Source organism: Suricata suricatta, chromosome 9 (assembly GCF_006229205.1).
Source record: "Suricata suricatta isolate VVHF042 chromosome 9, meerkat_22Aug2017_6uvM2_HiC, whole genome shotgun sequence".
Lineage (NCBI taxonomy): Eukaryota > Metazoa > Chordata > Mammalia > Carnivora > Herpestidae > Suricata > Suricata suricatta.
Genome location: NC_043708.1, coordinates 2,834,155 through 2,856,051, shown reverse-complemented (window position 1 = coordinate 2,856,051; position 21,897 = coordinate 2,834,155). Strand labels below are relative to the sequence as shown.

The 21,897-nt window shown below is 50.3% G+C and overlaps 1 protein-coding gene across 1 annotated transcript in view; it reads left to right on the top strand.

Annotated features, from left to right (window-relative positions):
• Window positions 1-21,897, top strand: part of PPP2R5C (protein phosphatase 2 regulatory subunit B'gamma) — an 87,407-nt gene that overhangs the window by 37,103 nt on the left and 28,407 nt on the right. Inside the window, exon 2 of the mRNA XM_029950822.1 lies at window positions 5,845-6,044. Coding sequence (XP_029806682.1) covers window positions 5,845-6,044 — 200 coding nt within the window. The remainder of the gene's footprint in view (window positions 1-5,844; window positions 6,045-21,897) is intronic.

The window sequence follows — 21,897 nt, the reverse complement described above, 5'->3', positions numbered from 1 at the left end:
CGCCCACGTTGGAGGGCCAGGATCAGGGGACCGAGGATGGCTGTAGGAGCACTGCCCCCCTCCCGGAGGGGACCGGGGCATTCATGGGGCGCCCTTCCCTACTCTGATGGGAACCTTCCTCGAGCATCCCTGTCGGTTATAAATTACAGGCTTCCTTTCAGTCAGTATGTTTTTAAAAGAGCGACCCAGTTGTGTCTCGCCTCGTGGGTGCTGTTTCCCACGCCACGGGTTAGTGTCTTCCCAGCTCCCGGCGTGTGCCCACGTTTTGCTCCTAGGTATCATTCAGGATTTACCTGGAAATAATTGGGAAGTGTCCCAAGTTCACAATAACAGAGTTATGAGGACTCTGCGGGGGGAGGGGGTCCTGAAAAATTTATACAGACCCGAGGTACCTTGTTTGTGGTATCATCGGTGTGGAAGAATGTAATAGCTCATAACTTAGGATATAATAAACCAAAACCCATAAAATACCTAGGAATAAACATAACCAAAGAGGTGAAAACCCTATACACTGAAAACTATAGAAAGCTTATGAAAGAAATTGAAGAAGGCACCAAAAAATGGAAAAATATTCCATGCTCCTGAATTGAAAGAAAAAACATTGTTAAAATGTCGATACTACCCAAAGCAATTTACATATTCAATGCAATCCCTATCAAAATAATACAGCATTCTTCCCAGAGCCGGAACAAACAGTCCTGAAATTTGTATGGAATCAGAAAAGACCTCGAAGAGCCAAAGCAATCTTGAAAAAGAAAACCAAAGCTGGAGGCATCACGATTCCAGACTTCAAGCTGTACTACAAAGCTGTAATCAGTACGGTGTTGGCGCAAAAACAGACACTGAGATCAATGGAACAGAACAGAGAACCAGAAATGGACTCACAGACGTATGGCCAACTCATCTTTGACGAAGCAGGAAAGAATATCCAGTGGAAAAAGGACAGTCTCTTCAGCACGTGGTGCTGGGAAAACTGGACAGTGACATGCAGAAAGAACCTGGACCACTTTCTTACGCCAGACACAAAAATAAACTTAAACATGATGAAAGACCTAAACGTAAGGCAGGAAGCCATCAAAATCCAGAGGAGGAAACAGGCAACAACCTCTTCGACCTCGGCTGCAGCAACTTCTTACTCAGCGAATCTCTGTCGGCAAGGGAGACCAGCAAAAATGAACTACTGGGACCTCATCAAGGTAAAAAGCTTCCGCACAGCAAAGGAAACCATCAGCAAAACTAAAAGCCAACCAACTGAATGGGAGAAGATATTTGCAAGTGACATATCAGATACAGGGTTAGTATCCAAAATCTATAAAGAACTTATCAAACTCAACACCCAAAAAACAAATCATCCAGTAAAGAAATGGGAAAAAGACATGAATGGACACTTCTCCAAAGAGGGCATCCAGATGGCCAACCGACACATGAAAAGATGCTCAACATCACTTATCATCAGAGAAATACAAATTAAAGCCACAATGAGATGCCACCGCACACCTGTCAGAACGGCTAACGTTAACAACTCAGGCAACAACAGACGCTGGCGAGGAGACAGAGAAAGAGGCTCTCTTTTGCACGGCTGGTGCAGCCACTGTGGAGGTTCTTCCAAAAATTAAAGACAGAACTACCCTATGACCCAGCAGTTGCACTACTAGGTATTTATCCAAGGGATACGGGGTGCTGCTTCAAAGGGGCACATGCACCCCAGTGTTTATAGCAGCACCATGGACAACAGCCAAAGCATGGAAAGAGCCCAGTGTCCACCGACAGATGAATGAATAAAGAAGATGTGGTGCATATATATATATATACAATGGAGTATTTCTCAGCAATCAAGAAGAATGAAACCTTGCCATTTGCAACCACATGGATGGAACTGGAGGGTATTATGCTAAGCGGGATTAGTCAGAAAAAGACAAATATGATAGACTTCACTCATATGAGGAATTTAAGATACTAAACAGATGAACATAAGGGGAGGGAATCAAAAAGAATATAAAAACAGGGAGGGGACAAAACATAAGAAACTCTTAAATACTGAGAACAAACAGCGGGTTGCTGAAGGGGTTGTGGGGGGGGGGGATGGGCCAAACGGGTGAGGGGCGTTAAGGAATCTACTCCTGAAATCATTGTTGCACTATACAAAAAACTATACAATAAATAAATTTAAAAATACATGAATGAATAAATAAATAAAATCAGGAAAAAAAGAAATCATAGTAAAAAACGTTCTCTACCCGGACGTGCGGTCATGCCTTTCACCTCCCTCCTTGCCCTAGCGCAGCAGTTTTGGTGTGCAGCTGGACTCGTTCCTGGCAGGTGTGCTTCTAGCCCCCCCTCACTCACAGTGCCCCGACCCTGGGGTCCAGGCTGCATCGACACGTTCTGAAATGGTTCGGTTGGTCAGGGTTATTAGTCCGTATGCAATTTAAAATTAAAGTAAGCCATGGTCCCTCATGGGAAAAATTCAAAGTCCTTTTTTTTTTTATTCTGCTTCTTGGAGGTAATGTAAGGTTTGGGTCAAGTCCAATGTCGTGGTTTATTACTTAAGAGTCAGGCGGTGTTGAGTACTGAATACAAAAGTGTTAGTGCCAGGCCTGGTTAGTTTGGTGACATTGATTCACATCACAGGGGTAATCCGAAGAGTCGTCAAATACAGGTTCAAGTCCGGCACACCTCATTTTCTTCTTTCGAGAAGTATGTTTTCTTTTTTACTTCTTAAACCATGAAATTGTAAAAATAGCCAAATGAGGTTTTAGGAAGTAGAGTTTATGAGATTAAATTTTTTTAATGTATATTTGTGAGAGAGACAGAGAGATAGTGGCGGGGGAGGGGGGGGGCAGAGAGGGAGGGAGACGCAGAATCGGAAGCAGGCTCCAGGCTCCGGGCCGTGGGGCTCGAACTCACGGACAGCGAGATCATGACGTGAGCTAAAGGCGGACACTTACCTGACTGAACCACCCAGGCACCCCAAGAGCTCATGAGATTATCATCACGGACTCTTTTATAAACTGTAAATGAAAATAGTGCAGTGCCTTAGCTGTCTGGAACCCTGGAAGAACTGACAATTTCCAGGAGGCTGAGATTTTATCATCTTTTAAACATTTTTAGATAGAAAGCTTTAAATCTGTTTTGCTCTGCTCTTCCTTCTTAATCGGAATGGATTTGTCTTAGTGTTTTTGGTGACACCTTTGTCTTTATTCCGAACGTCCGTTCTTACTACTGTGTTAAAGGAGTGAATGACGCTTTCAGGTGCTTCCGAGGTACATGAGACTTAACGACGCCCCCCAGGGACCCCCGGGTGCCCTTGCTTTAGCGCACGTCCACTGCCATGTCTGTGATCCGCCACTGCGGCGCGGCGGCCTGGGGCGGCCACGTGAGGCTCTCCGGGCCCGGGTCCTCGGGGGTCTCTGGGGGTTAACACAGGCGTCTTCGTTTTCTACAGTGTCAGGAACACGAGAACCCAGGTAGCTTCCAAATGTCCAGGCCGCGACTACAGAATGAACCCGTTAAGGGGATCCTAGCCGACTGGACGGTGGACCGAGCCGTAGACCTGAGTGAGGATTGAAGTCAGGTAAGGAGGTGATTCCGAAAAGGAAACCTTCTCGTTGGAAAAGGTTCGACCCAAACACTGTAACGATTGTCACTCATGTAAAACGGTTGACCAGACGCAGACTCAGAATGTTTATGAATCAAAGTCCGGTTCCCACGGCCTCCTGAGGACCCCTGGGGTAGAATCCCTAATCCCCTCACCCAGGGCGCCGGGTCCGTTCAGGTGCCACGTCTGAGCGCCTGCTGTATGCAAGCCTCGTTACTGGGCGGTGGGGTGCACGGAGAGCTGGAGCACGCTGGAAAGCGTAGTCAGGTGGCCGGTGCCTGCAGGGAGCCTGCGGGGGGAGCAGGAAACACTAGGCGGGGTAGCTGGCATGCGGAGAGCTGAACTTGAGCAGCTAGTCTGACTAGTCTAACTAGGAAGAGGGAGAGCCCGGGGCAGGACGGGGGAGCCAGGAGGACCCCCGGGCAAAGTGGGTGAGGGGGGTGAGGGCACAGTGCCGAGACAGGAAAGCCCACGGGCCCAGAGGTGCGCACCCTGGGGCCCAGGCAGGTGTGGGGTCTCAGCTTTGGGCCCAGGACCCGTTCACACTCCTAAACTCTATGCAGGACCCCCAATGAGCTTTTGTTCATGTGGGTTTAGCTACCGATGTTGACCGTGTTCCAAATAAAAGCAGAAAAGATAAAGTGTATATTTATTAATTCGTATAAAAGTAACAAACCTGTGTGTTCCCTTTGGCAGCACAAACATTAAAATAAAAAATAATAAGCCTGGGGCGCCTGGGTGGCTGTCAGTTAGGCGTCCGACTTCGGCTCAGGTCATGATCTCACAGTTTGCGAGTTGAAGCCCTACGTCGGGCTCTGTGTAGACAGCTCCGGAGCCTGGAGCCGCGGCAGATTCTGTGTCTCCCTCTCTCTCTCTGACCCTCCCCTGCTCACGCTCTGTCTCTGTCTCTCAAAAATAAACATTGAAAAAAATAATAATCATAAGCCTGGCACATGTAACAGAAACAACGTCTTCATGAGCAGAGCCGTATTCTATGAAAGCCACGCTGAGAGTGTGCCGCTGCGTTCCCTCCGTGCGCCCCCCCCCCCCGCCCGGCTGCCCGGCTGCTTCTGCGACCCGTCTGTCGCCGCACGTCTTGGTTGAAGTGCGTGAGGACACATGTTTGGGGGAGTGTCCTTTGCACGTAGTTCCGGACATTTTCTCCGCTATTACAGCAGAGCCTTGACGGAACTGTGACGGGGTGTCCGGAGCTGTGTCACGAGCCGTGCGTACATTCTGTTCCATTAAAACCCAGCAGACGGAGCTGCACTTTGAGTGGCTCTTCTGCCCTTGAAGGACCTTGTAATGCGGTCGATTGATCACCTTGAAGATTTGAGTTTTGCAAGTCTCTGAGACACTTTGCAGACGTCGCACACATTTCAGTGCGAGTGTCGTCGGTAAATCCCGCTCCTCAGCGTCACCCCCATCCGTGCGTTCCGTGGGGGGGACCTCCACCCGGGGGTGAAGGGGAGCTGCCTCGCTCACGCTGGCAGAGAGCTTTCCAGACGTCCCAGGATGCCGGGAAATCGTCCCGAGCTCCGTCACTTCCCAGCCCCAGGTGGCCCACCAGACCTGTCCCCTCCCTCCGTTGTCACGTGACGGCCCTGCAGCTGAGGCGTGTGGTGTGGCGCGTGCCCGGGCCAGCACTCGCTCCCGGTGGCACTGTGACGCTGCCCGCACCGTCCTTGCTGCTGCCGTCATCGAGGTCACCAGGCGTCGCATCTGGTGCGAGGTGACCGGAGCCCACAGGAGGAGCGAGAGGTGTTGGTGGCGTGCCAGGGCGTCCCGACAGGCCTCACACCGACGGCACTTGCTCTGTGTTTGCAGGAGCCAGGGGACACCCACGTCCCTCCCCCCACCCCCCGGTGTCGCTGCGTGAGCGTCCACGCCAGTGGCCCGGCTCTGGTCCGGGGCCCCGACACGGAGCCAGCGAGCGGTGACAGCCGGCAGGGGGCCCCCGTCGCCGAGGGGCCGAGTGCGTTCAGGGGCTTGTTTTGCACAGCGCCCTCGACGGGGTTTCAGAGAGTGAATAATGCAGACATCTTCCCACAAGCGCATGAGCCGGGCAGTGACGAGCTGTCATTTTCTGTGGGGGGGACATCTGACCTCTCTTCACCCCCCTCCCCGTGCCTTCTCCTGAACCTCCATTAATTCAAAATAAAAATAGTGGAAGGCTCCACAGTGGTTCCCCGTCGTCTCGGGCTCGGCGTCTTTGCGATCAGTACGCTCTGCTTTCTGCTCCGCAGATGTCCCCCCTGCCGATCAAGAGAAGCTCTTCGTCCAGAAGCTGCGTCAGTGTTGCGTCCTGTTCGACTTTGTTTCCGACCCGCTGAGCGACCTGAAGTGGAAGGAGGTGAAGCGCGCGGCGCTGAGCGAGATGGTGGAGTACATCACCCACAACCGCAGCGTGGTCACGGAGCCCGTCTACCCGGAGGTGGTGCACATGGTAAGTGCCGCCGCGCGGCCCGGCCCCAGCTCGGCTGCCAGGTTTGAGCCTGACGCGGCGCTTCCCGCCAGGAAGTCCTCTTGTTGCCGATCTGGGCCTGGTGGAACTCTTCCTGCTGCGTCCCGTGTCACCGCGGAAGCCGTGAGGGAGCCGCGCACCTTCGAGGTCCAAAGTGTCGTGTCTTAGCTCCCACGAGTACCCCGCGGGCCCTCGTTCGGACGCCCCGTCTTACCGTCTTCGATGTAACAGTGCTCACTGTAACTTAGAAGTAAACGTGGTGTCCGCACACGTGCCGGGAAGCCTTAGCGACAGGGTCCGGGCGCCTGGGGGCTCAGTCGGTTGAGCGTCTGATCTCACAGCTTGTGAGTTCGAGCCCCACGTCGGGCTCTGTGCTGACAGCTTGGGGCCTGGAGCCTACTTCGGATTCTGTGTGTCCCTCTCTCTCTGACCCTCCCCTGCTCGTGCTCTGTCTCTCTCTCTCCCTCTTTCTCAAGAATGAATGAACATTAAATAATAATAATAACAATAACAGTGATGGGACCACGCTGGTGTCGGGGCGGTCCGCCCTGAGTGGCTAAGATGGCCTCTGCCATCCTGGGGTCAGTTCACGGTCGGCTGCATTCAGGCCCAGATCTCAGGCCTCTGGTCTCCTGCCCACCGCCGGCTTCCAGGCTCTTTGCAGAATCCCATCGCAGACTCGTGCTGTTTAACCCCGAACTCAGTTTCTGTTGGGTGTTTTCTGAATTGTTGATGTCTCATCCGCGTCTGAAATTAATACTCCCTGGTCCTAAGGGAGTCCTTGCTGCTTAATATAAGATGTTATACCCTGATTTTCACTGAACTCTTCCTTAAGTTACCGATTTTTCCCCCAAAGTTGTATGTTTCAGAAGTGACTAACCTTTTTTTTTTAACGTTTTTATTTATTTTTGAGAGATAGACAGAGAGAGCGAGAGCAGGGAGGGTCAGAGAGAGAGGGAAACAACAGAAGCAGGCTCCAGGCTCTGAGCTGTCAGCACAGAGCCCGACGTGGGGCTTGAACTCACAGACTGTGAGATCATGATCTGAGCTGAAGTCAGATGCTTAATCGACTGAGCCCCCCAGGCGCCCCAGAAGTCACTAATCTTACGACCTAAACTGTTTATTTCTCACTTTAGTGTGTTCGCTTTGGAAGAAGATTTTGAAAGCAGTGTTCATTTTTGTACTTCATAAGCTGTTATGTCAGAAGCCAGTATCAACTTGATTATTTTAACTTGCTGTTGTTGACTCTTTTAAAATTGAGAATTTACCAGCGTGTGGTCAGCGCAAGGCTGCGAGAGCCGTGTGGGCTCCTTCCCGACCCACGACCCCCGCGTGACAGGCACCCAGGTGTTTTTCCTGTTCGGGCTGAGGATGACCGGGGTCTCTTTTTTCCCTCCTTACCTTCAACCCTCACTTACTTTGGAGGCCTCCTTAATGCCAGAATCTCCAAGAAGAATCCAGTATTTTCCCCAACACCTTCATAATGTTGTTCACAATACACTTTATGATCCTCCTGGAACTGGTTTGTTCATGGTACAGGAGGGGGCAGAATTTTATTTTCTCATAAAATGATAGAAAAATCATTTGTTCTCTACATCATGTATTGGATATTCCCTTTTCCCCCATTGATTTTAAATGCTTCTTTATTGCATATTAAATTTATTTTGTCTTTAAATTAAATTCAGGGCGCCTGGGTGTCTCGGTCGGTTAAGCTCCTGACCTCGGCTCAGGTCATGATCTCGCGGTTCGTGACTTCGAGCCTCGCGTCAGGCTCTGTGCTGTCAGTGCAGCGCCTGCATTGGGTCCTCTGTCTCCCTCTCTCTGCCCCTTCTCTGCTTGTGCACATGCACTCTCTCTCTTGCTCGATAATCAATAAACATTAAAAAATCATTTTAAAAATAGTAAGTCCGTTTATTAATATACATAAAATGTATAAGGACATAAATTTGTTATATATTAAGTCACATGGTTGGAAGGTTTTTCCTTTTTTTCTTTTTTAATGTTTATCTGTTTATTTTGAGAGCGAGTGGGAGCAGGGGAGGGGCAGAGGGAGGAGGGGAGAGAGAGAGTCCCAGGCGAGCCCCACACTGTCAGCACAGAGAAGAGCGAGATCCTGACGTGCACTGAGATCAGGAGTCAGACGCTTCAGCTACTGAGCCCCCAGGGGCCCCCGGTTTTTGCATTTTTAAGGAGGGAAGAGTCTGCAGAGCCTGGGGCATTGGGCGGCTGGGGGGGGGGGGGGCAGACGCCTGGCTCCGAACGGGCCTGCTGCCCTGCTCAGGTCAGGCTCCCTGTGTTTGCGTGCGCGCGGCTCAGCCCGCCGAGCGCCCGACTCTGGTTACTGGTCAGGTCAGGGTCTCACGGTTCGTGGGGTCGAGTCCCTCACTGGGCCCTGCTAGTGTGGAGCCTGCCTGAGGTTCATTCCTCCCCTTTCTCTCTGCCCTTCCTTTGTTCATGCTCGCTCTCACTCGCTCTCTCTTTCTCTCCTCTCTTTCTCAAAATAAATCAACATTAAAAAAGGAAAAGGAAGTGCACGGCACCAGACCGGCTCAGGGTGCTTACAGCCCTGGAACTTTTGTTTAGGTTAAATCACCGTCACTTCTCTCCCTGTGACTGGTCGTGCCCTGGCCGGCTTCTCGTCCTGCGGTCTTCACTTTGTCCCCACCCCAGAAGTCAGGCTGGCCCCTGGAGTGTTGGACAGCTGCCCCTCTAAAGTACTGGACAGACGCTTATCGAGCCTCTCTTACGGGCCAGGAAGTTTTTTAGGTGAGGAAATGGGTGAACCGTATCTCTGCCCGCCCAGAGCTTTCCTCTTCATGGGGACAGGCACAAGAAGAAAGAACGTGGCAAGCATGACAGTTGGAGGCTGTCTCTCTCCCTCTGAGCGGCGGAGGCTGGGTGCGGAACTCTCGGTCCGTAGAAGGCCCCGCCCCGAGCCGTGCCTGGACCCAGCGGCGCAGGTGGGAGCGATGCGGACGCCACCTGCTTTGCTGGCCCCTGATGCACCCAGCCAGCCCCTCGAGCATTGCCTGTTACGTGTGTGTGTTTCATCGTAGTATTTTTAAAGACATGAATTTCCACCTAACTTGTAGAATGCGAAGCTCTGCAGGTGCTGTGCTCCTTACACTACTTTTCTTCATGCTCGTTTATTTATGTCGAGAGCGCGCACGTGAGGCACAGGGAGAGGGAGAGAGAAGCTCAAGCAGGCCCCATGCTCAGCGTGAGCCCAACGTAGGGCCCGATCCCACGACCTTGAGCCCCTGCCCTGACCTGATAGTAAGAGTCGGGCGCTCGACCACCCGGGTCATGCAAGCAGCCCCTTATGCTGCTCCTTTTAAATATGTCGCCCGTTAGGGGCGCCCGGGTTGGGCACCCGAAGTCAGCTCAGGTCATGATCTCACAGTGTGAGTTCGAGCCCTGTGTTGGGCTCCTCATGGACAGTGTGGAGCCTGCTTTAGATTCTCTCTCTCTGAAAATAAATAAACTTTAAAAATATATATATATAGCCTCTTAGACTGGACTACTATGTCGTTTTTGAACAAACATTGAGAGATCATTCATATACATGCAATTCACCCATTTAAAATACACAGTCCTGGGGCGCCTGGGGGCTCGGTCAGGGAAGTGTCCAAGTTAGGCTCAGGTCACGCTCTCACTACTCATGAGTTCGAGCCCCACACCGGGCTCTGTGCTCGGAGCCTGGAGCCTGCTCCAGATTCTACCTTCGTTTCTCTGCCCCTCTTCTCTCTGTCTCTCTGTCTTTCAATTATTTTTAAAATAAAACATAAATAAATAATAAAATCTATGATCCCGTGGTTTTAATATATTCACAGTACTGTGCGGCCATCATCACATCTGATTGTTCATAGTATTTTCATCCCTCTAAAAATAAACCCCATGCCTGTTAACAGTCACCGCCCGTCCTCCCTGACCTGTCACCCCCATCCTCTGGCGCCCGCTTCTTGCCTGTCTCTGTAGAGTCACCTAGCCCAGACGTTTCCTGTGACCAGAATCATATGACATGCACCCTCCTCCTCTTGGTGTGATGGCTTCGAGGGCCGTCCATGTGGCCGCCTGACTCACCGCTTCTCTGTGTCGCTCACATCACGTTTTTATTTATCCACTCATCCGTGGATAGGCATTTGGGTCGTTTCTGCTACTCGGTGGCCACGCATGATGCCGCGTGAACACTCCCGTAGGAGCTCAGTGTGCACGTGTGTCCTCGTTTCTCTGGAGCGTTTACCTGGGGGCGGAGCTGCTGGTCCCGTGTTACCTGCGTGTTTAACATTCGGAAGACTGGGGCACCTGGGTGGCTTGTGTTGATTGAGTGTCCGGCTTTGGTTCACGTCATGATCTCACAGTTCTTGAGTTCGAGCCCCTCAGAGCCTGGAGCCTGCTTCAGGTACTGTCTCCCCTTCTCTCTCTGCCCCTCCCCTGCTCACGCTCTCTCTCTCTCTTTCTCTCTCAAAAATAAGTAAACGTTAAACAAAATGAGCTTTTTCGCAGCGGATTTGCCACCAGAGCTAAAGCTGAACCAAAACGGGAGAGGAAGAGTCTCCTGTCAGCACGGCCGTCACCGGACACGCCGGCTCGGCAGGTCTCCCACTGCTGGCCGTCCGGTTTCCAGTGTGGGGGGATCGACTAAAGAGGCATCGAAACTTTGAGAAGAGGCCGCTGGGAGGGGAAGGGCTCCTTCCAGGACGCCTGGGTCTTGGATAAACCGGAAGCTGAATGCGAACGTGGCTCACCGTTGCTATCTCTCTGGGAATTCGGGACCAGCAGGCACCACCGTGTGACTGTCACTGATGCCCCAGGGCACAGACTCATCAAAAATGTGGTTGCAGGCGCATCTCAGGCCGACCGTGCTGTCCTGCTCGTTGCTGCTGGTGTTGGTGAGGTTGAAGCAGGTTCTCCCAGGACGGGCAGACCCGTGAGCATGACCTTCTGGCTTATGCTCTGGATGTAAAATAACTTACTGCTGGTGTTAAAATGGATTCCACTGAGCCAGCTGACAGCCAGGGGACGAGGAAGTCGTGAAGGAAGGCGGCACCTACAGGAAGATTGGCTACCACCCCAACACGGTAGCATTGTGCCCGTTTCTGGTCGGAAAGGTGACATCGTGCTGGAGCAGGTGCTCACGTGCCTCGGTTCAGGGGCTGGGGCGTCACCGCACAGACGGCAGCGGAAGCTCTGGACCGTCCAGCTGACAAGCCCTCGTGTCTGCCCCCCCAGATGTCTACACAGGTGTCTGCACGGGTGTCTGCAGAACTGGCGGCTTTGCCACAGTCCCTATGGGTCGAGGGGAGACTGGTGTTCTTCAGCCAGGCACGGTGGCCCCATTTGCTCCAGTCAGTGTCACAGCTGAGATAAAGGCTGTGGAAATGCACCATGAAACTTTGAGCGAGGCGCTCCCTGGGGACAGTATGGGCTCCGACGGCAAGAACGTACCTGTCAGAAGACGTTCAACGTGGCAGCTCAGGTGACCGTCAGGTGGCTTTGAGGGGAAGTCTCTTTATGAAAGCCGGTTGGAAAAGGACCCTTCATCTGAAAATAAAGATTCTCCTAGAATCAATAAACTAGGATCTGGAAGTGATTTTGAAGCTTATTTTCAGAGACTTGGGATTGCTTCAGGCAGAGCCCGTTACACTAAGGACAGGAAAACAGCTAAGTACGGCAGCTACCCGGTGTACCCTACAACTTACGAGACGTTTGAATTAGTAGAGAATTTTTATGACCCCACATTTAAAGAACAGCTTTCCGTGGCTCAGTTCCGAGGCGCACTGGTTTATGAGCTTGCAGATTCGAAAATTATCCCTTTCAATATTGAAGACGATGCAAAAGCTTTGAACAACGAGCATCTACAGTTTATCTAAGAAACATGACCAACAGTTGCGAGGCCGTGGAGTATCGTTTGATTCTTTATTTTCTGCTGTAAAAAACTTCTCAGATGCTGCTTCAGATTCTCATAGAAGACTTACAGAAGCTGGTCTTCAGAATCCCATTGCCGTGAGATCATGAATGAGCAGCTGATGCTCCCGGAGAGAGCGTGCACCCATCCCCCGGACTCCCCACCAGGAGGCGGTTCTATGGGTCTTCATTTTGGAGTGAAAGGAGTGCCAAGAAGACACATAGTATTCTTAAAAAAAAAAAAAAAAAGGCAGTCAGGTGACTGTCGTGAACTCTCCAGGCCAGCTCAGCGCCGGCTCTGCCCTGTCCCCCGGCGCACATCGCCCACCAGTTCGCTGAGCCGAAGGAGAGGCTGGACCGTCGTCCCGGGGGGAAAAAGCTGGAAGGTGGGCCCAAGTCCTTGAGGTCTGGTGACACCGCCGTCGCTGACGTGGTTCCCGGCAAGCCCGTGTGCTGAGAGCGTCTCTGACTGTCGTCCCCCAGGGCCGTTCTGCTGTTCGTGACACAAGGCAGACACGAGGCAGACGGCTGCCATGAGTGTCGCTAAAGCAGCGGACAGGAAGCCAGCTGCAGCCGCCCCGGAAGCTCAGAGGCGGAGTGAACATTGTCCCCAGGACCTGCTCCCCAGCCTGACCCGCGGTGGGGACGGCCTCGACCGCTGCTTGGGCCAAGTGGCCGCTGAAGTTTAACAGTGAAAGACGGGTTAACGGTAACAATCCCCGTAAACCTTCAGAAAGAAAGGAGAGTGTTTGGTGGACCATTTGGGGTTTTTTGTGTGTGGCAGTTTTACGTTCTTAGTTTTGAAAATCAGTACTTGTTAATGAAAACAACTTGACCAAAAATCTGCTACAGAATTTAGAGACTCGTTAAAACAAAAGTTCAATGAGGAAAAAAATAAAAACATTCGGAAGACCTGCCCGACCGTGTGCCGAAGTGGCTGCCCCGGGCCGCGCCCCCAGCACGGGGGCGCGAGGGCTCCAGTGTCCCCACGCTGTCCACACGCGCTTCCGCCTGCCGGACGGCAGCCCTCCGGGTGGGGGTGACGTGGGACCTCGCTGCGGCTGTGGTTTGCGTTTCCCTAGTGACCGACGGTGGGGGAGGGGGAGCGTCTCTTCGTGGGTGCCGTACGCTTTTCTACACCGTGGACTTCGGTGCCAGCGTGTCACAGAGTGTCACGGGTCATCTTTCAGATCGAAGGAACTCCGGAGAGAGGGGGGTGGAGGGGAAGCAGACCCACGGGGAGCGCCCGGCGTCTGGAGTCTCAGGCCTGCATCACGCAAACTGCATTATCTCTCCCTTTCAGTCGTATTTTAAATATACCCGACCATCTGTTTGTTTGTTTCAATTAAATTCTCTAGTTCGTCTGTTTTTCAGGCATTGGCATTTTTCTTACCCGTCAACACACCGATAGAAAAACCATTGTTTTCAGACACCCATTTTTACTTAAGTGACTCAGAGACGAACTGGCGGTTTGAATGAACGTTAGCAGGTGTTTTCTCAAAGAATAGACAGTGCCGCTTAAATGAGGAGAAGTGAGTGTGTGTTGTCGGTGCGAAGTTCGAGCTTTGGGGCAAAAGTGAATTTTTGGAAAATCTGTATCCACTCAGTGCGAGCATCAGCTTGCCGGGCCCCGAACTCCCCTGCTTAGATCAGTGACCAAAACGGGATTTTTAACACCTGGCAAAATGAGTCCCCCCCGGAAGGTCAACGCAATCCACTGAACCGGTGTTTCCCAGTGGCCAGTCAGTGACGGTCCGTAGTCATTCGTGGGCCAGAGAGCCATTCAAAGCGCAAGACACGTCACTGGGTCATAATGGGGAGACCGCCTCACTGACAAGAGAAACTACCACGTGTCAAGTTCAGGGTCGCACCCAAGAAGTCCACGGTTATCTGAAAAGGGCCTGTTAATTATTCCCCCCTTTCCAGCTGCACCACACAAGAGACATGTCCTTTCTGTATTTCAACAAAACCAACGTTCAGAACGGAGCAGACATGAGAAGCCAACTGTTTTCTTTGAAGCCAGACAGTAGAAAGATTAGCAAAAATGTAAAAAATGCCACTCTTCTCGCTAAATTTGTGTTTGCTTTGCAAAACGCAGTTTGACCCAGAGCAACACGGTGTGAACTGGGGCAGTCCAGCTACACACGGTTTTTTGTATATAAATATGGTGCAATACCAGAAATGTATTTTCTCTTCCTTCAGATCTTTTTTAGCATTTCCTTTTTTGTAGCTCACTGTATTGTAAGGATACGTCTGCTACAGATAACATACGAAACGCATGTGAGTTGATGTTTATGTTTTCGCTAGGACTTCCAGTCACCGGTAGGCAGTGAGTAGTTAAGTTTGAGGGGAGTCAGAAGTCATATGCAGACTTTCAGCTGCGCACTGGGCTGACCCCTCTAGCCCCTGCATTGTTCAAGGGTCACCCGGATTTTATGTACCATGACATTTAATGAAATAACTAACATTGTTAGGAAAAAAATTTTTTTCATAAATGTATGTTATTTATATTGACACAGTGGGCTTCTTTTTTTTTTCCTTTTTTTAAGTTCATTTATTTATTTTGAGAGAGTCAGAGACCGCATGAGTCAGGGAGGGGCAAAGAGAGAGGGAGACAGAGAATCCCAAGCAGGTTCCATTCTGCCAGCATGGAGCCCAGCGAAGGGCTCGAACCCACAAACCATGAGATCACGACCTGAGCCAGAACCAAGTCAGACACTCAACCAGCTGAGCCCCCCACACGCCCCTGGGCTTAGTATTTTTTAATGGATTCATGTCTTTTTCATTTTCCTGGTTTAATTTCTGATGCAGTCGTCATTAAAGAAATGACTCATAAACCAAAGCTCTTCGGAGTCGTCAAGTAATGTTTCGGAGTTTAAAGGGGTCTGGAGACCAAAGCGTGAGAACCGTTCTTCCAGAAGAGCTCTGCTCCGAGGGGCGGCGGCAGCGCCTGGGTGGCTCTGATTTCGGCTCACGTCATCCTCTCACAGTTCATGAGTTCAAGGCCCGCGTCTGGCCCTCTGCTGTCAGCACAGAGCCCACTGCCGATCATCTGTCTCTCTCTCAGCTCCTCCCCCACTTGTTTTCTCTCTTGCTCTCTTTCCCTCTCTCTCTCTCTCTCAAAATAAGTAAAAAAAATTTTTAAATGTCACTTCTTGGGGGGCCTGGGTGGCTCAGTTGAGCGTCCGACTCTGACTCAGGTCATGATCTCACAGTTCGTGAATTCGAGCCCCACATCCGGCTCTGCGCTGGCAGCTCAGAGCCTGGAGCCTGTTTCAGATTGTGTCTCCCTCTCTCTGGGCCTCTCTCCTTATCATGCTCTGTCTCTCTCTCTCTCTTTCAAAAATAAATAAATATTTAAAACTTTTTGAAAAGTCACTTCTTGGCTGCAGCCCTGTTTCTCTGTGTCCCCCCAAGTCATTCTTAGGACTCCAGAAGTTTAAGAACTTCCGAATGGCCTTCCCGCGCTGCCCCCTCTAGACGGAAGCCCCCCCAGGAGGCCTGCAGCAGCTCGACCCTCCGCCAGCCCTGGTCACGCGGTCCTGTCTCCTCCTCTGAACTTGACCGGTGCCTGTTGTAAGCTCAGTAGTTGTCCCCTCGGTGTGGACTTTGCTGCATAGACGAAGACATGAAAACGAGGCTCACGGGCAATACGACCTGAAGGTCAGAGAAGGAGCTGGTTAGATCCGCGGCACGATGAGCCGGTTCAAGGGCGCTTGGCCTCAAATGCACCGCTCTGGAAGCGCCCACGACCGCGGATCCGTGCACCCTGTGGATGGACGCGGTGCCTTCCCGGACCCTGTCCCGCTCACTGACCTGGGAGACTCCTCTGGAGGAGGACACGCGGGCTGACGGCAGCAGCCGCTCTGCGGTGGTGTGGTGATGCAGGCGTTTCTGTGTCACTCTGTTTTTGTAATTTTTTTTATTAAAATTTTTTTTTTACTGTCTTTATTTATTTTAGAGAGAGAGAGACCGCATGAGCAGGGGGAGGTCAGAGAGAGAGGGAGACACAGAATTTGAAGCAGGCTCCAGGCTCTGAGCTAGCTGTCAGCACAGAGCCTGATGCAGGGCTCGAACCCACGAACTGTGAGATCATGACCTGAGCCAAAGCCAGACGCTTAACCGACTGAGCCCCCCAGGCGCCCCTGTTTTTGTAATTTTTAAGACTTCTAATAATAACCATGTACCACATTTGTCATCATTAAAAAATCAAAAGTGTATGTTTTCCTAAGATGACAGCACCGTGTGACGCCTGGGTGGCTCTAGTCAGTTAAGTGTCCGACCTCTTGATTTCGGCTCAGGTCGTGATCTCGCAGCTCATGAGTTCAAGCCCTGCTGTCAGCACAGAGCCTGCTTGAGATTCACGCTCTCTCTACCCCTCCCCCACGCATGCTCTCTCCGGAGAGTCTCTCTCAAAAATAAATAAACTTAAAAAAAATTTTTTTAATGTTTTATTCTTGGAGGAGAGAGCATGCATGGGGAAGGGGCAGAGAGAGAGGGAGACACAGAATCCGAAGCAGCTCCAGGCTCTGAGCTGTGCTAGAGCCCAATGCGGGGCTCGAACTCACAGACTGTGAGACCATGACCTGAGCCAAAGCTGGACACTTAACTGATTGAGCCACCGAGATGCCCCAGAACAAACTTTAACACAACAGGACGCCTTGTGTACGTAGCGTACACATAGAGCGTTCTCAGCAGGACGGACACTGGGTGTCCAGGGAGAACCAGCCCATCCGTCACTGTCGTCTCTGCTGCTTGTGGGCAGACAGAAGTGCCTCACAGGCGGTTTCTCCCACGCTCAGGGTTCCAGTCCGCATCCTCCATCGAGGGCAAAGCAGTTCTTCTTGGGTCCCCGGGAGGGGTTACTGCCCCCAGCCCCGGGGTTAACTGCCCTGTGCTCACTCGAGAGTTGACGTTGGACACTCTTCTTTGTCTAGTTTTACATCTGATATTTACAGCGTGTTCTGGAAAGTACTGCTCGTCATAAGGGTGAAGGTATTTTGGAAATGGGAGAGGAATGCACGTGCTGATTAAAGAAGGTCGTATATATTAACCAGGAATAGTCTACCGATTTCTTTCAAGTGAGGATTTAAGTCATGCATTAAAACCTATGGTGCTTTCTGAAATCCAGAGAGTGCTTCTTCTGTTTTCAGTATCAGTAACACCGGTATCTCCTTTGAGATGTGTTCTTACTGTTTTTGGAGAATTCCCCTCTGTTTTGTTTAATGTTTTTAAACCATAAAAGACATGCATGTTTGTTTCCTAATTGAAATAAATACAGAAGCATAGGAAGTCAAAGTTAAATATTTCTTCCCACTCCGTCCCTCCCCACTTCCCCATCCTGCATAGGTCTTATTTCTTCCGAAGGCTTCTAAGAACTTCGGGGGGATGACGGATGTGTTCATTATCTTGATCGTATGATGGTTCACAGAATATGAATATGTCAGATTGTAGGGGCGTCTGGGTGGCCCAGTCGGTTAAGTGTCCAACTTCACCGCAGGTCATGATCTCGTGGTTCATGGGTTCAAGCCCTGTGTCAGGCTCTTGGCTGTCAGCATAGAACCTGCTTCAGATCTTCTGTCCCTTGCCCCCCTCTCTCTCTCTCTCTCTGACCCCGCCCCCCCCAAAATAAAGAAAAACGGTTTTTTAAAATATCAGATTGTATACTTTAAACCTATACCATTTGGGGCACCTGGGGGCTCAGTCAGTGAAGCGTCCAACTTCGGCCCAGGTCACAATCTTGCAGTTTGTGGGTTTGAGCCCCGCGTCAGCACAGGCCTGGAACGGCTTCAGATTCTGTGTCTCCCTCTCTCTCTGCCCCTCCCCTGCTTGCAATCTGTCTCTCTCAAAAATAAATAAACATTACCAAAAAATTAAAAAAAAAAACATACCATTTTTTGTGTCTCAGTCATACGTCAGTAAAGCTGAGGGTTTTCCAAGCTCCTCCATGGAAGAGTTTTTCTTTTGATGTCGGGGCTAGTGGAGAAGCTACTGAGATGCCAAGGACGTTGTGAACCAAGGTTTGGGAACTTAACAGGCAAGAAGTATCCTTTCATAACATGTTTTAAAATTAATTCTTAATTTACATACAGCAAAGCACACACTTCTTTGTGAACGGTTCTATGAGATTTGACACGTACAGTCATGTAGTCACCACCATCACCGTCGAGCAGTTTCACTACCCTCCCAAAAAATTATTTTTGTTAACTCCTTTGTGGTCAAGGCTTCTCTTCCCCCGTTGTCCCTGGCCACACTGATCTGTCCGCAGTTCTGCTATATTGTCTTTTCCAGAACGTTACGTCGGGGGGCTCGTGTGGTCTGTAGCCTTTCGAATCCAGCTTCCTTCATTCGGCATAAAGTGTTTGAGGTCCGCCCACCAGCTTGTTCCCGTCAACTGCTCCGTGGTGTCTCCCTACATGGACGGACCAGGTTATCCGCTCCCCAGCTGAGGGCATGTAGGACAAGAGAACTGCTGTAAATAATCGTATGCAAGTTGTAGGCCTAGGTTTTCATTTAACTCAGGTAAACACGCACAACTCCTGGGTCATGTCACATGTTTAACTTTCTGAACTGCTTTGCGAAGCAGCTTGTGCCGGTTTTGCACCCTCCTTCCCCGCCCCTCCCCCCCCCCGCACCGTGTGAGGCTTGAAGTTGCTCTGCGTCCTTGTCAACATCTGGGGTCGTCAGTCCTTTTAATTACGCTCGGGTCATGATCATGCGGTTTGTGAGTTTGAGCCCCGCATTGGGATCTGTGCTGACAGCTCAGAGCCTGGAGCCTGCTTCACATTGTGTCTGCTCCTCTCTCTCTGCCCCTCCCCTGCTCATAGTATCTTCTTTCAGTCTACGGCTTCTTTTTTAACACAGTGTCTTTACAGAGTTTTAATTTAGATGAAGTCTAACTTATGATTTGTTTCTTTTGGTACCATATCTGAGAAGTCTTTGCCTAACCCAGCCTCACAAAGATCTTTCTCCTAAAATTTTGATGGTTTTATAGGGTTGTTTTTTTTTTTAATGTGTATTTGTTTCTTTTGAGAGGAGGGAGGGGCAGAGAGAGGGAGAGAGAAAATCCCAAGCAGGTTCCGCACTGTCAGTGGGAGATCATGACCTGAGCTGAAATCAAGAGTCAAATGCTTAACTGACTGAGCCACCCAGGCGCCCCTGTGGTTTTATAGTTTTACATTTTATATTTAGGTCTGTGAGTCATTTTGGCTGAGGTTCATTTTTTAGCATATGGCTGTCCAACTATTCCACTTGTTGAAAAGACTGTTCTTTGAAATGCTTTTGCAGCCTTGTCAAAAGTCAGTTGACCGTATTTGTGAGTCTGTTTCTGGACTCTGTTCTTCTGTACCATTAATTAGGGATCTGCTTGCTGATACCATACCGTCTTCATTACTGTCATGTCACTTCGTAGTAAATTTTGAGATCAGGCAGTATGAATGCTTCGATCTTGTTTTTCTTTCTCAAAGCTCTTTGCCTACCTAGTTATTTTACCTTTCCATATAAATTTTAGAATCAGTTTGGTGGGGGTTTTTTAAATTTTTTTCATGTTTATTTACTTTTGAGAGAATGAGAGGAGATAGAGTGTGAGTGGAGAAGGAGCAGAGAGAGAAGGAGATGCAGAATCCAAAGCAGGCTCCGGGCTCTGTGCTGACAGCCCGACTTCGGACTTAAACACAGACTGTGAGATCATGACCTGAGTCGAAGTCAGCCACCTCGCCAGCTGAGCCACCCAGGCGTCCCAGAATCAGTTTGGTTTTATCTACACAATATCCTTCAGGGGCTTCTATTGGAACTGCAGTGCTGTGTAGATTTGGGGAGAAGTGATAACCATAGTCCATGAACATAGTATGTCCCCATTTTGGCAGTTGTGGCTTTCAGCAGACAGATCCTACGTATGTTTTTTTAGACTCATCAATATTTCATCTTTCAGTGCTATTGTAATTAGGGCTGTTTTCTTTCTATTATCTAATTGCTTACTGTCTTTCTCTTATAATTCTGTCAAGTTCTAGATCATGTTATTTAGTGTATAGATATTAGTAGTATTTTTTAGTTGACTCCTTTATCCTTACAGAATGATCCTCTTCATCCCTGGTCATCTAAATTGCTCCAAAAACCACTCTGTCTGATGTTAAGGTAGCCACTTCTGCTCTCTCGGCTGGTGTGAACCGGCGTGTCTTTTCCCTGACTTTTACTTTTGACCAGTTTGTACGTTTATATTTAAAGCAGGCTTGTTGCAGACAGCATGGAGTTGAGCGTTACTTTTTTATTCAGTCAGAGGTCTGTGCCTTTTGATTAACGTGAGTACGCAAACCACTTACTTTCAGTGTGAATATTGATGTTATTGGGTTTCGGTGTCCTGTGCTGCACACAAGATGTGCTCGGGAATGTGCACACTCCTGGGGTAACACCAGGACTCTACCATGAGAGCAGCCTTGAACCAACCTCACAAGTGAGGAAATGCACAGGTTTTCTCAAGATTGTCACTAGGATTTTTATTATTCACCTAGATTTTATATTACATTGTTTGAGTTCATCAAAAATCCAGTTAGTATTCTGTTTAAGATTGCATTCAGTGTGCACTTTGCTTTGTGGAGAAGTTATCTTTGTAATAGGATGTCACCGCACAGGGAAGGGAAGATTCCTTCATTTATTCGAATATTCTTCTGTGCCCTTTATTAGGGTTTTTATGCTGTCTCCACTGGGGCCTTGTGACTGGGCAGCGAGTTCCTGGTGACCAAGGGGTCACTTCTGGGGCCGCGTTCCTGGGCTGCTCCTGATCACGTTCCCTAATTATGTCACTGTTAGTGGAGACAGTTTCTATTTTTGGTTTTTGTTTCAGCCCAGCCTGCAGTGGTCTGTTCTGTTGCCTCTGTTGGCTTTTCCAAATTTGTTGTAATATTTACAACACAGTATTCTATTTTTTTTTTTTAATGTAGAGGGGCACCTGGGTGGCTCAGTTGGTTGAACATCCAACTTTGGCTTGGGTCGTGATCTCACAGTTTATGGGTTCGAGCCTCACATCAGGCTCCATGCTGACAGCCCAGAGCCTGGAGCCTGCTTCAGGTTCTGTGTCTCTCTCTCTCTGCCCCTCCCCTGCTCACACACTGTCTCTCTCTCTCAAAAAAATAAACATCAAACAAGAAATGTTGATGGGCTCCCTTCCCACACCTCCCCTCAGCCTGCCAGCACCAGAACGGGTCTTGTGACGTTCAGAATCTGGCGTTGCTGTTATGGGAGGAAGAGCATCTGGACAAACCAAGATTTGGCCTCTGGTGGACTCACCTTTACAAATTCTGTTAACATGAATAAAACAGAATAAATAACATAGTGGAATAGCCTTTGTGGTTGAAAAGGAAGAAGTGAATAACCAACCTTTCTCTCCTCATTGTCTGAAACTAGATTCCCAGAGCTCTTCTTACGAGTGTCCTTTCATGTCCTAGGCCTTCGAACGTTCTGCCTCAGTTACATCGGGGCGGGAGCATTGCATGACTTCAGCCGTTGGTGGTGAATAGTACAGATCCGGAAAGGCTTCCTGATACCGCTGAATCGAGCAATCTCCCCTAAGGCTCCTTCTCAAGCCGGTTTGGTTTGCAGCTAATTCAATAAATGTAGCTCTCCGGAGGGGAGCACCTGCAGGGCTGATTTCAGGTGCGGAGAGCGGTCTGGAGAAAGGTGCCCCCTCTTAGGCCAGGGTCGGCCCCGCCCCCCACGCGTGCAGCCGGCGCGGTAACTGCACATGCGCGTGCTGTCGCGTTTCCTGCGGGCCCGGTGCAGAGACAAGATCGCCCAGTCTCCGCACGTGAGAAAACCGACGCGTGGGCAGGGGTTTCCGTGCGCAGGGCCTGCTTCTGAGTCAGAGGGCAGCCCTGCGGGCCGTGTCGCCGGGTCCTGGCCGCGTCCCCTCCTCGGGGCGCACGCGCACTCGTGT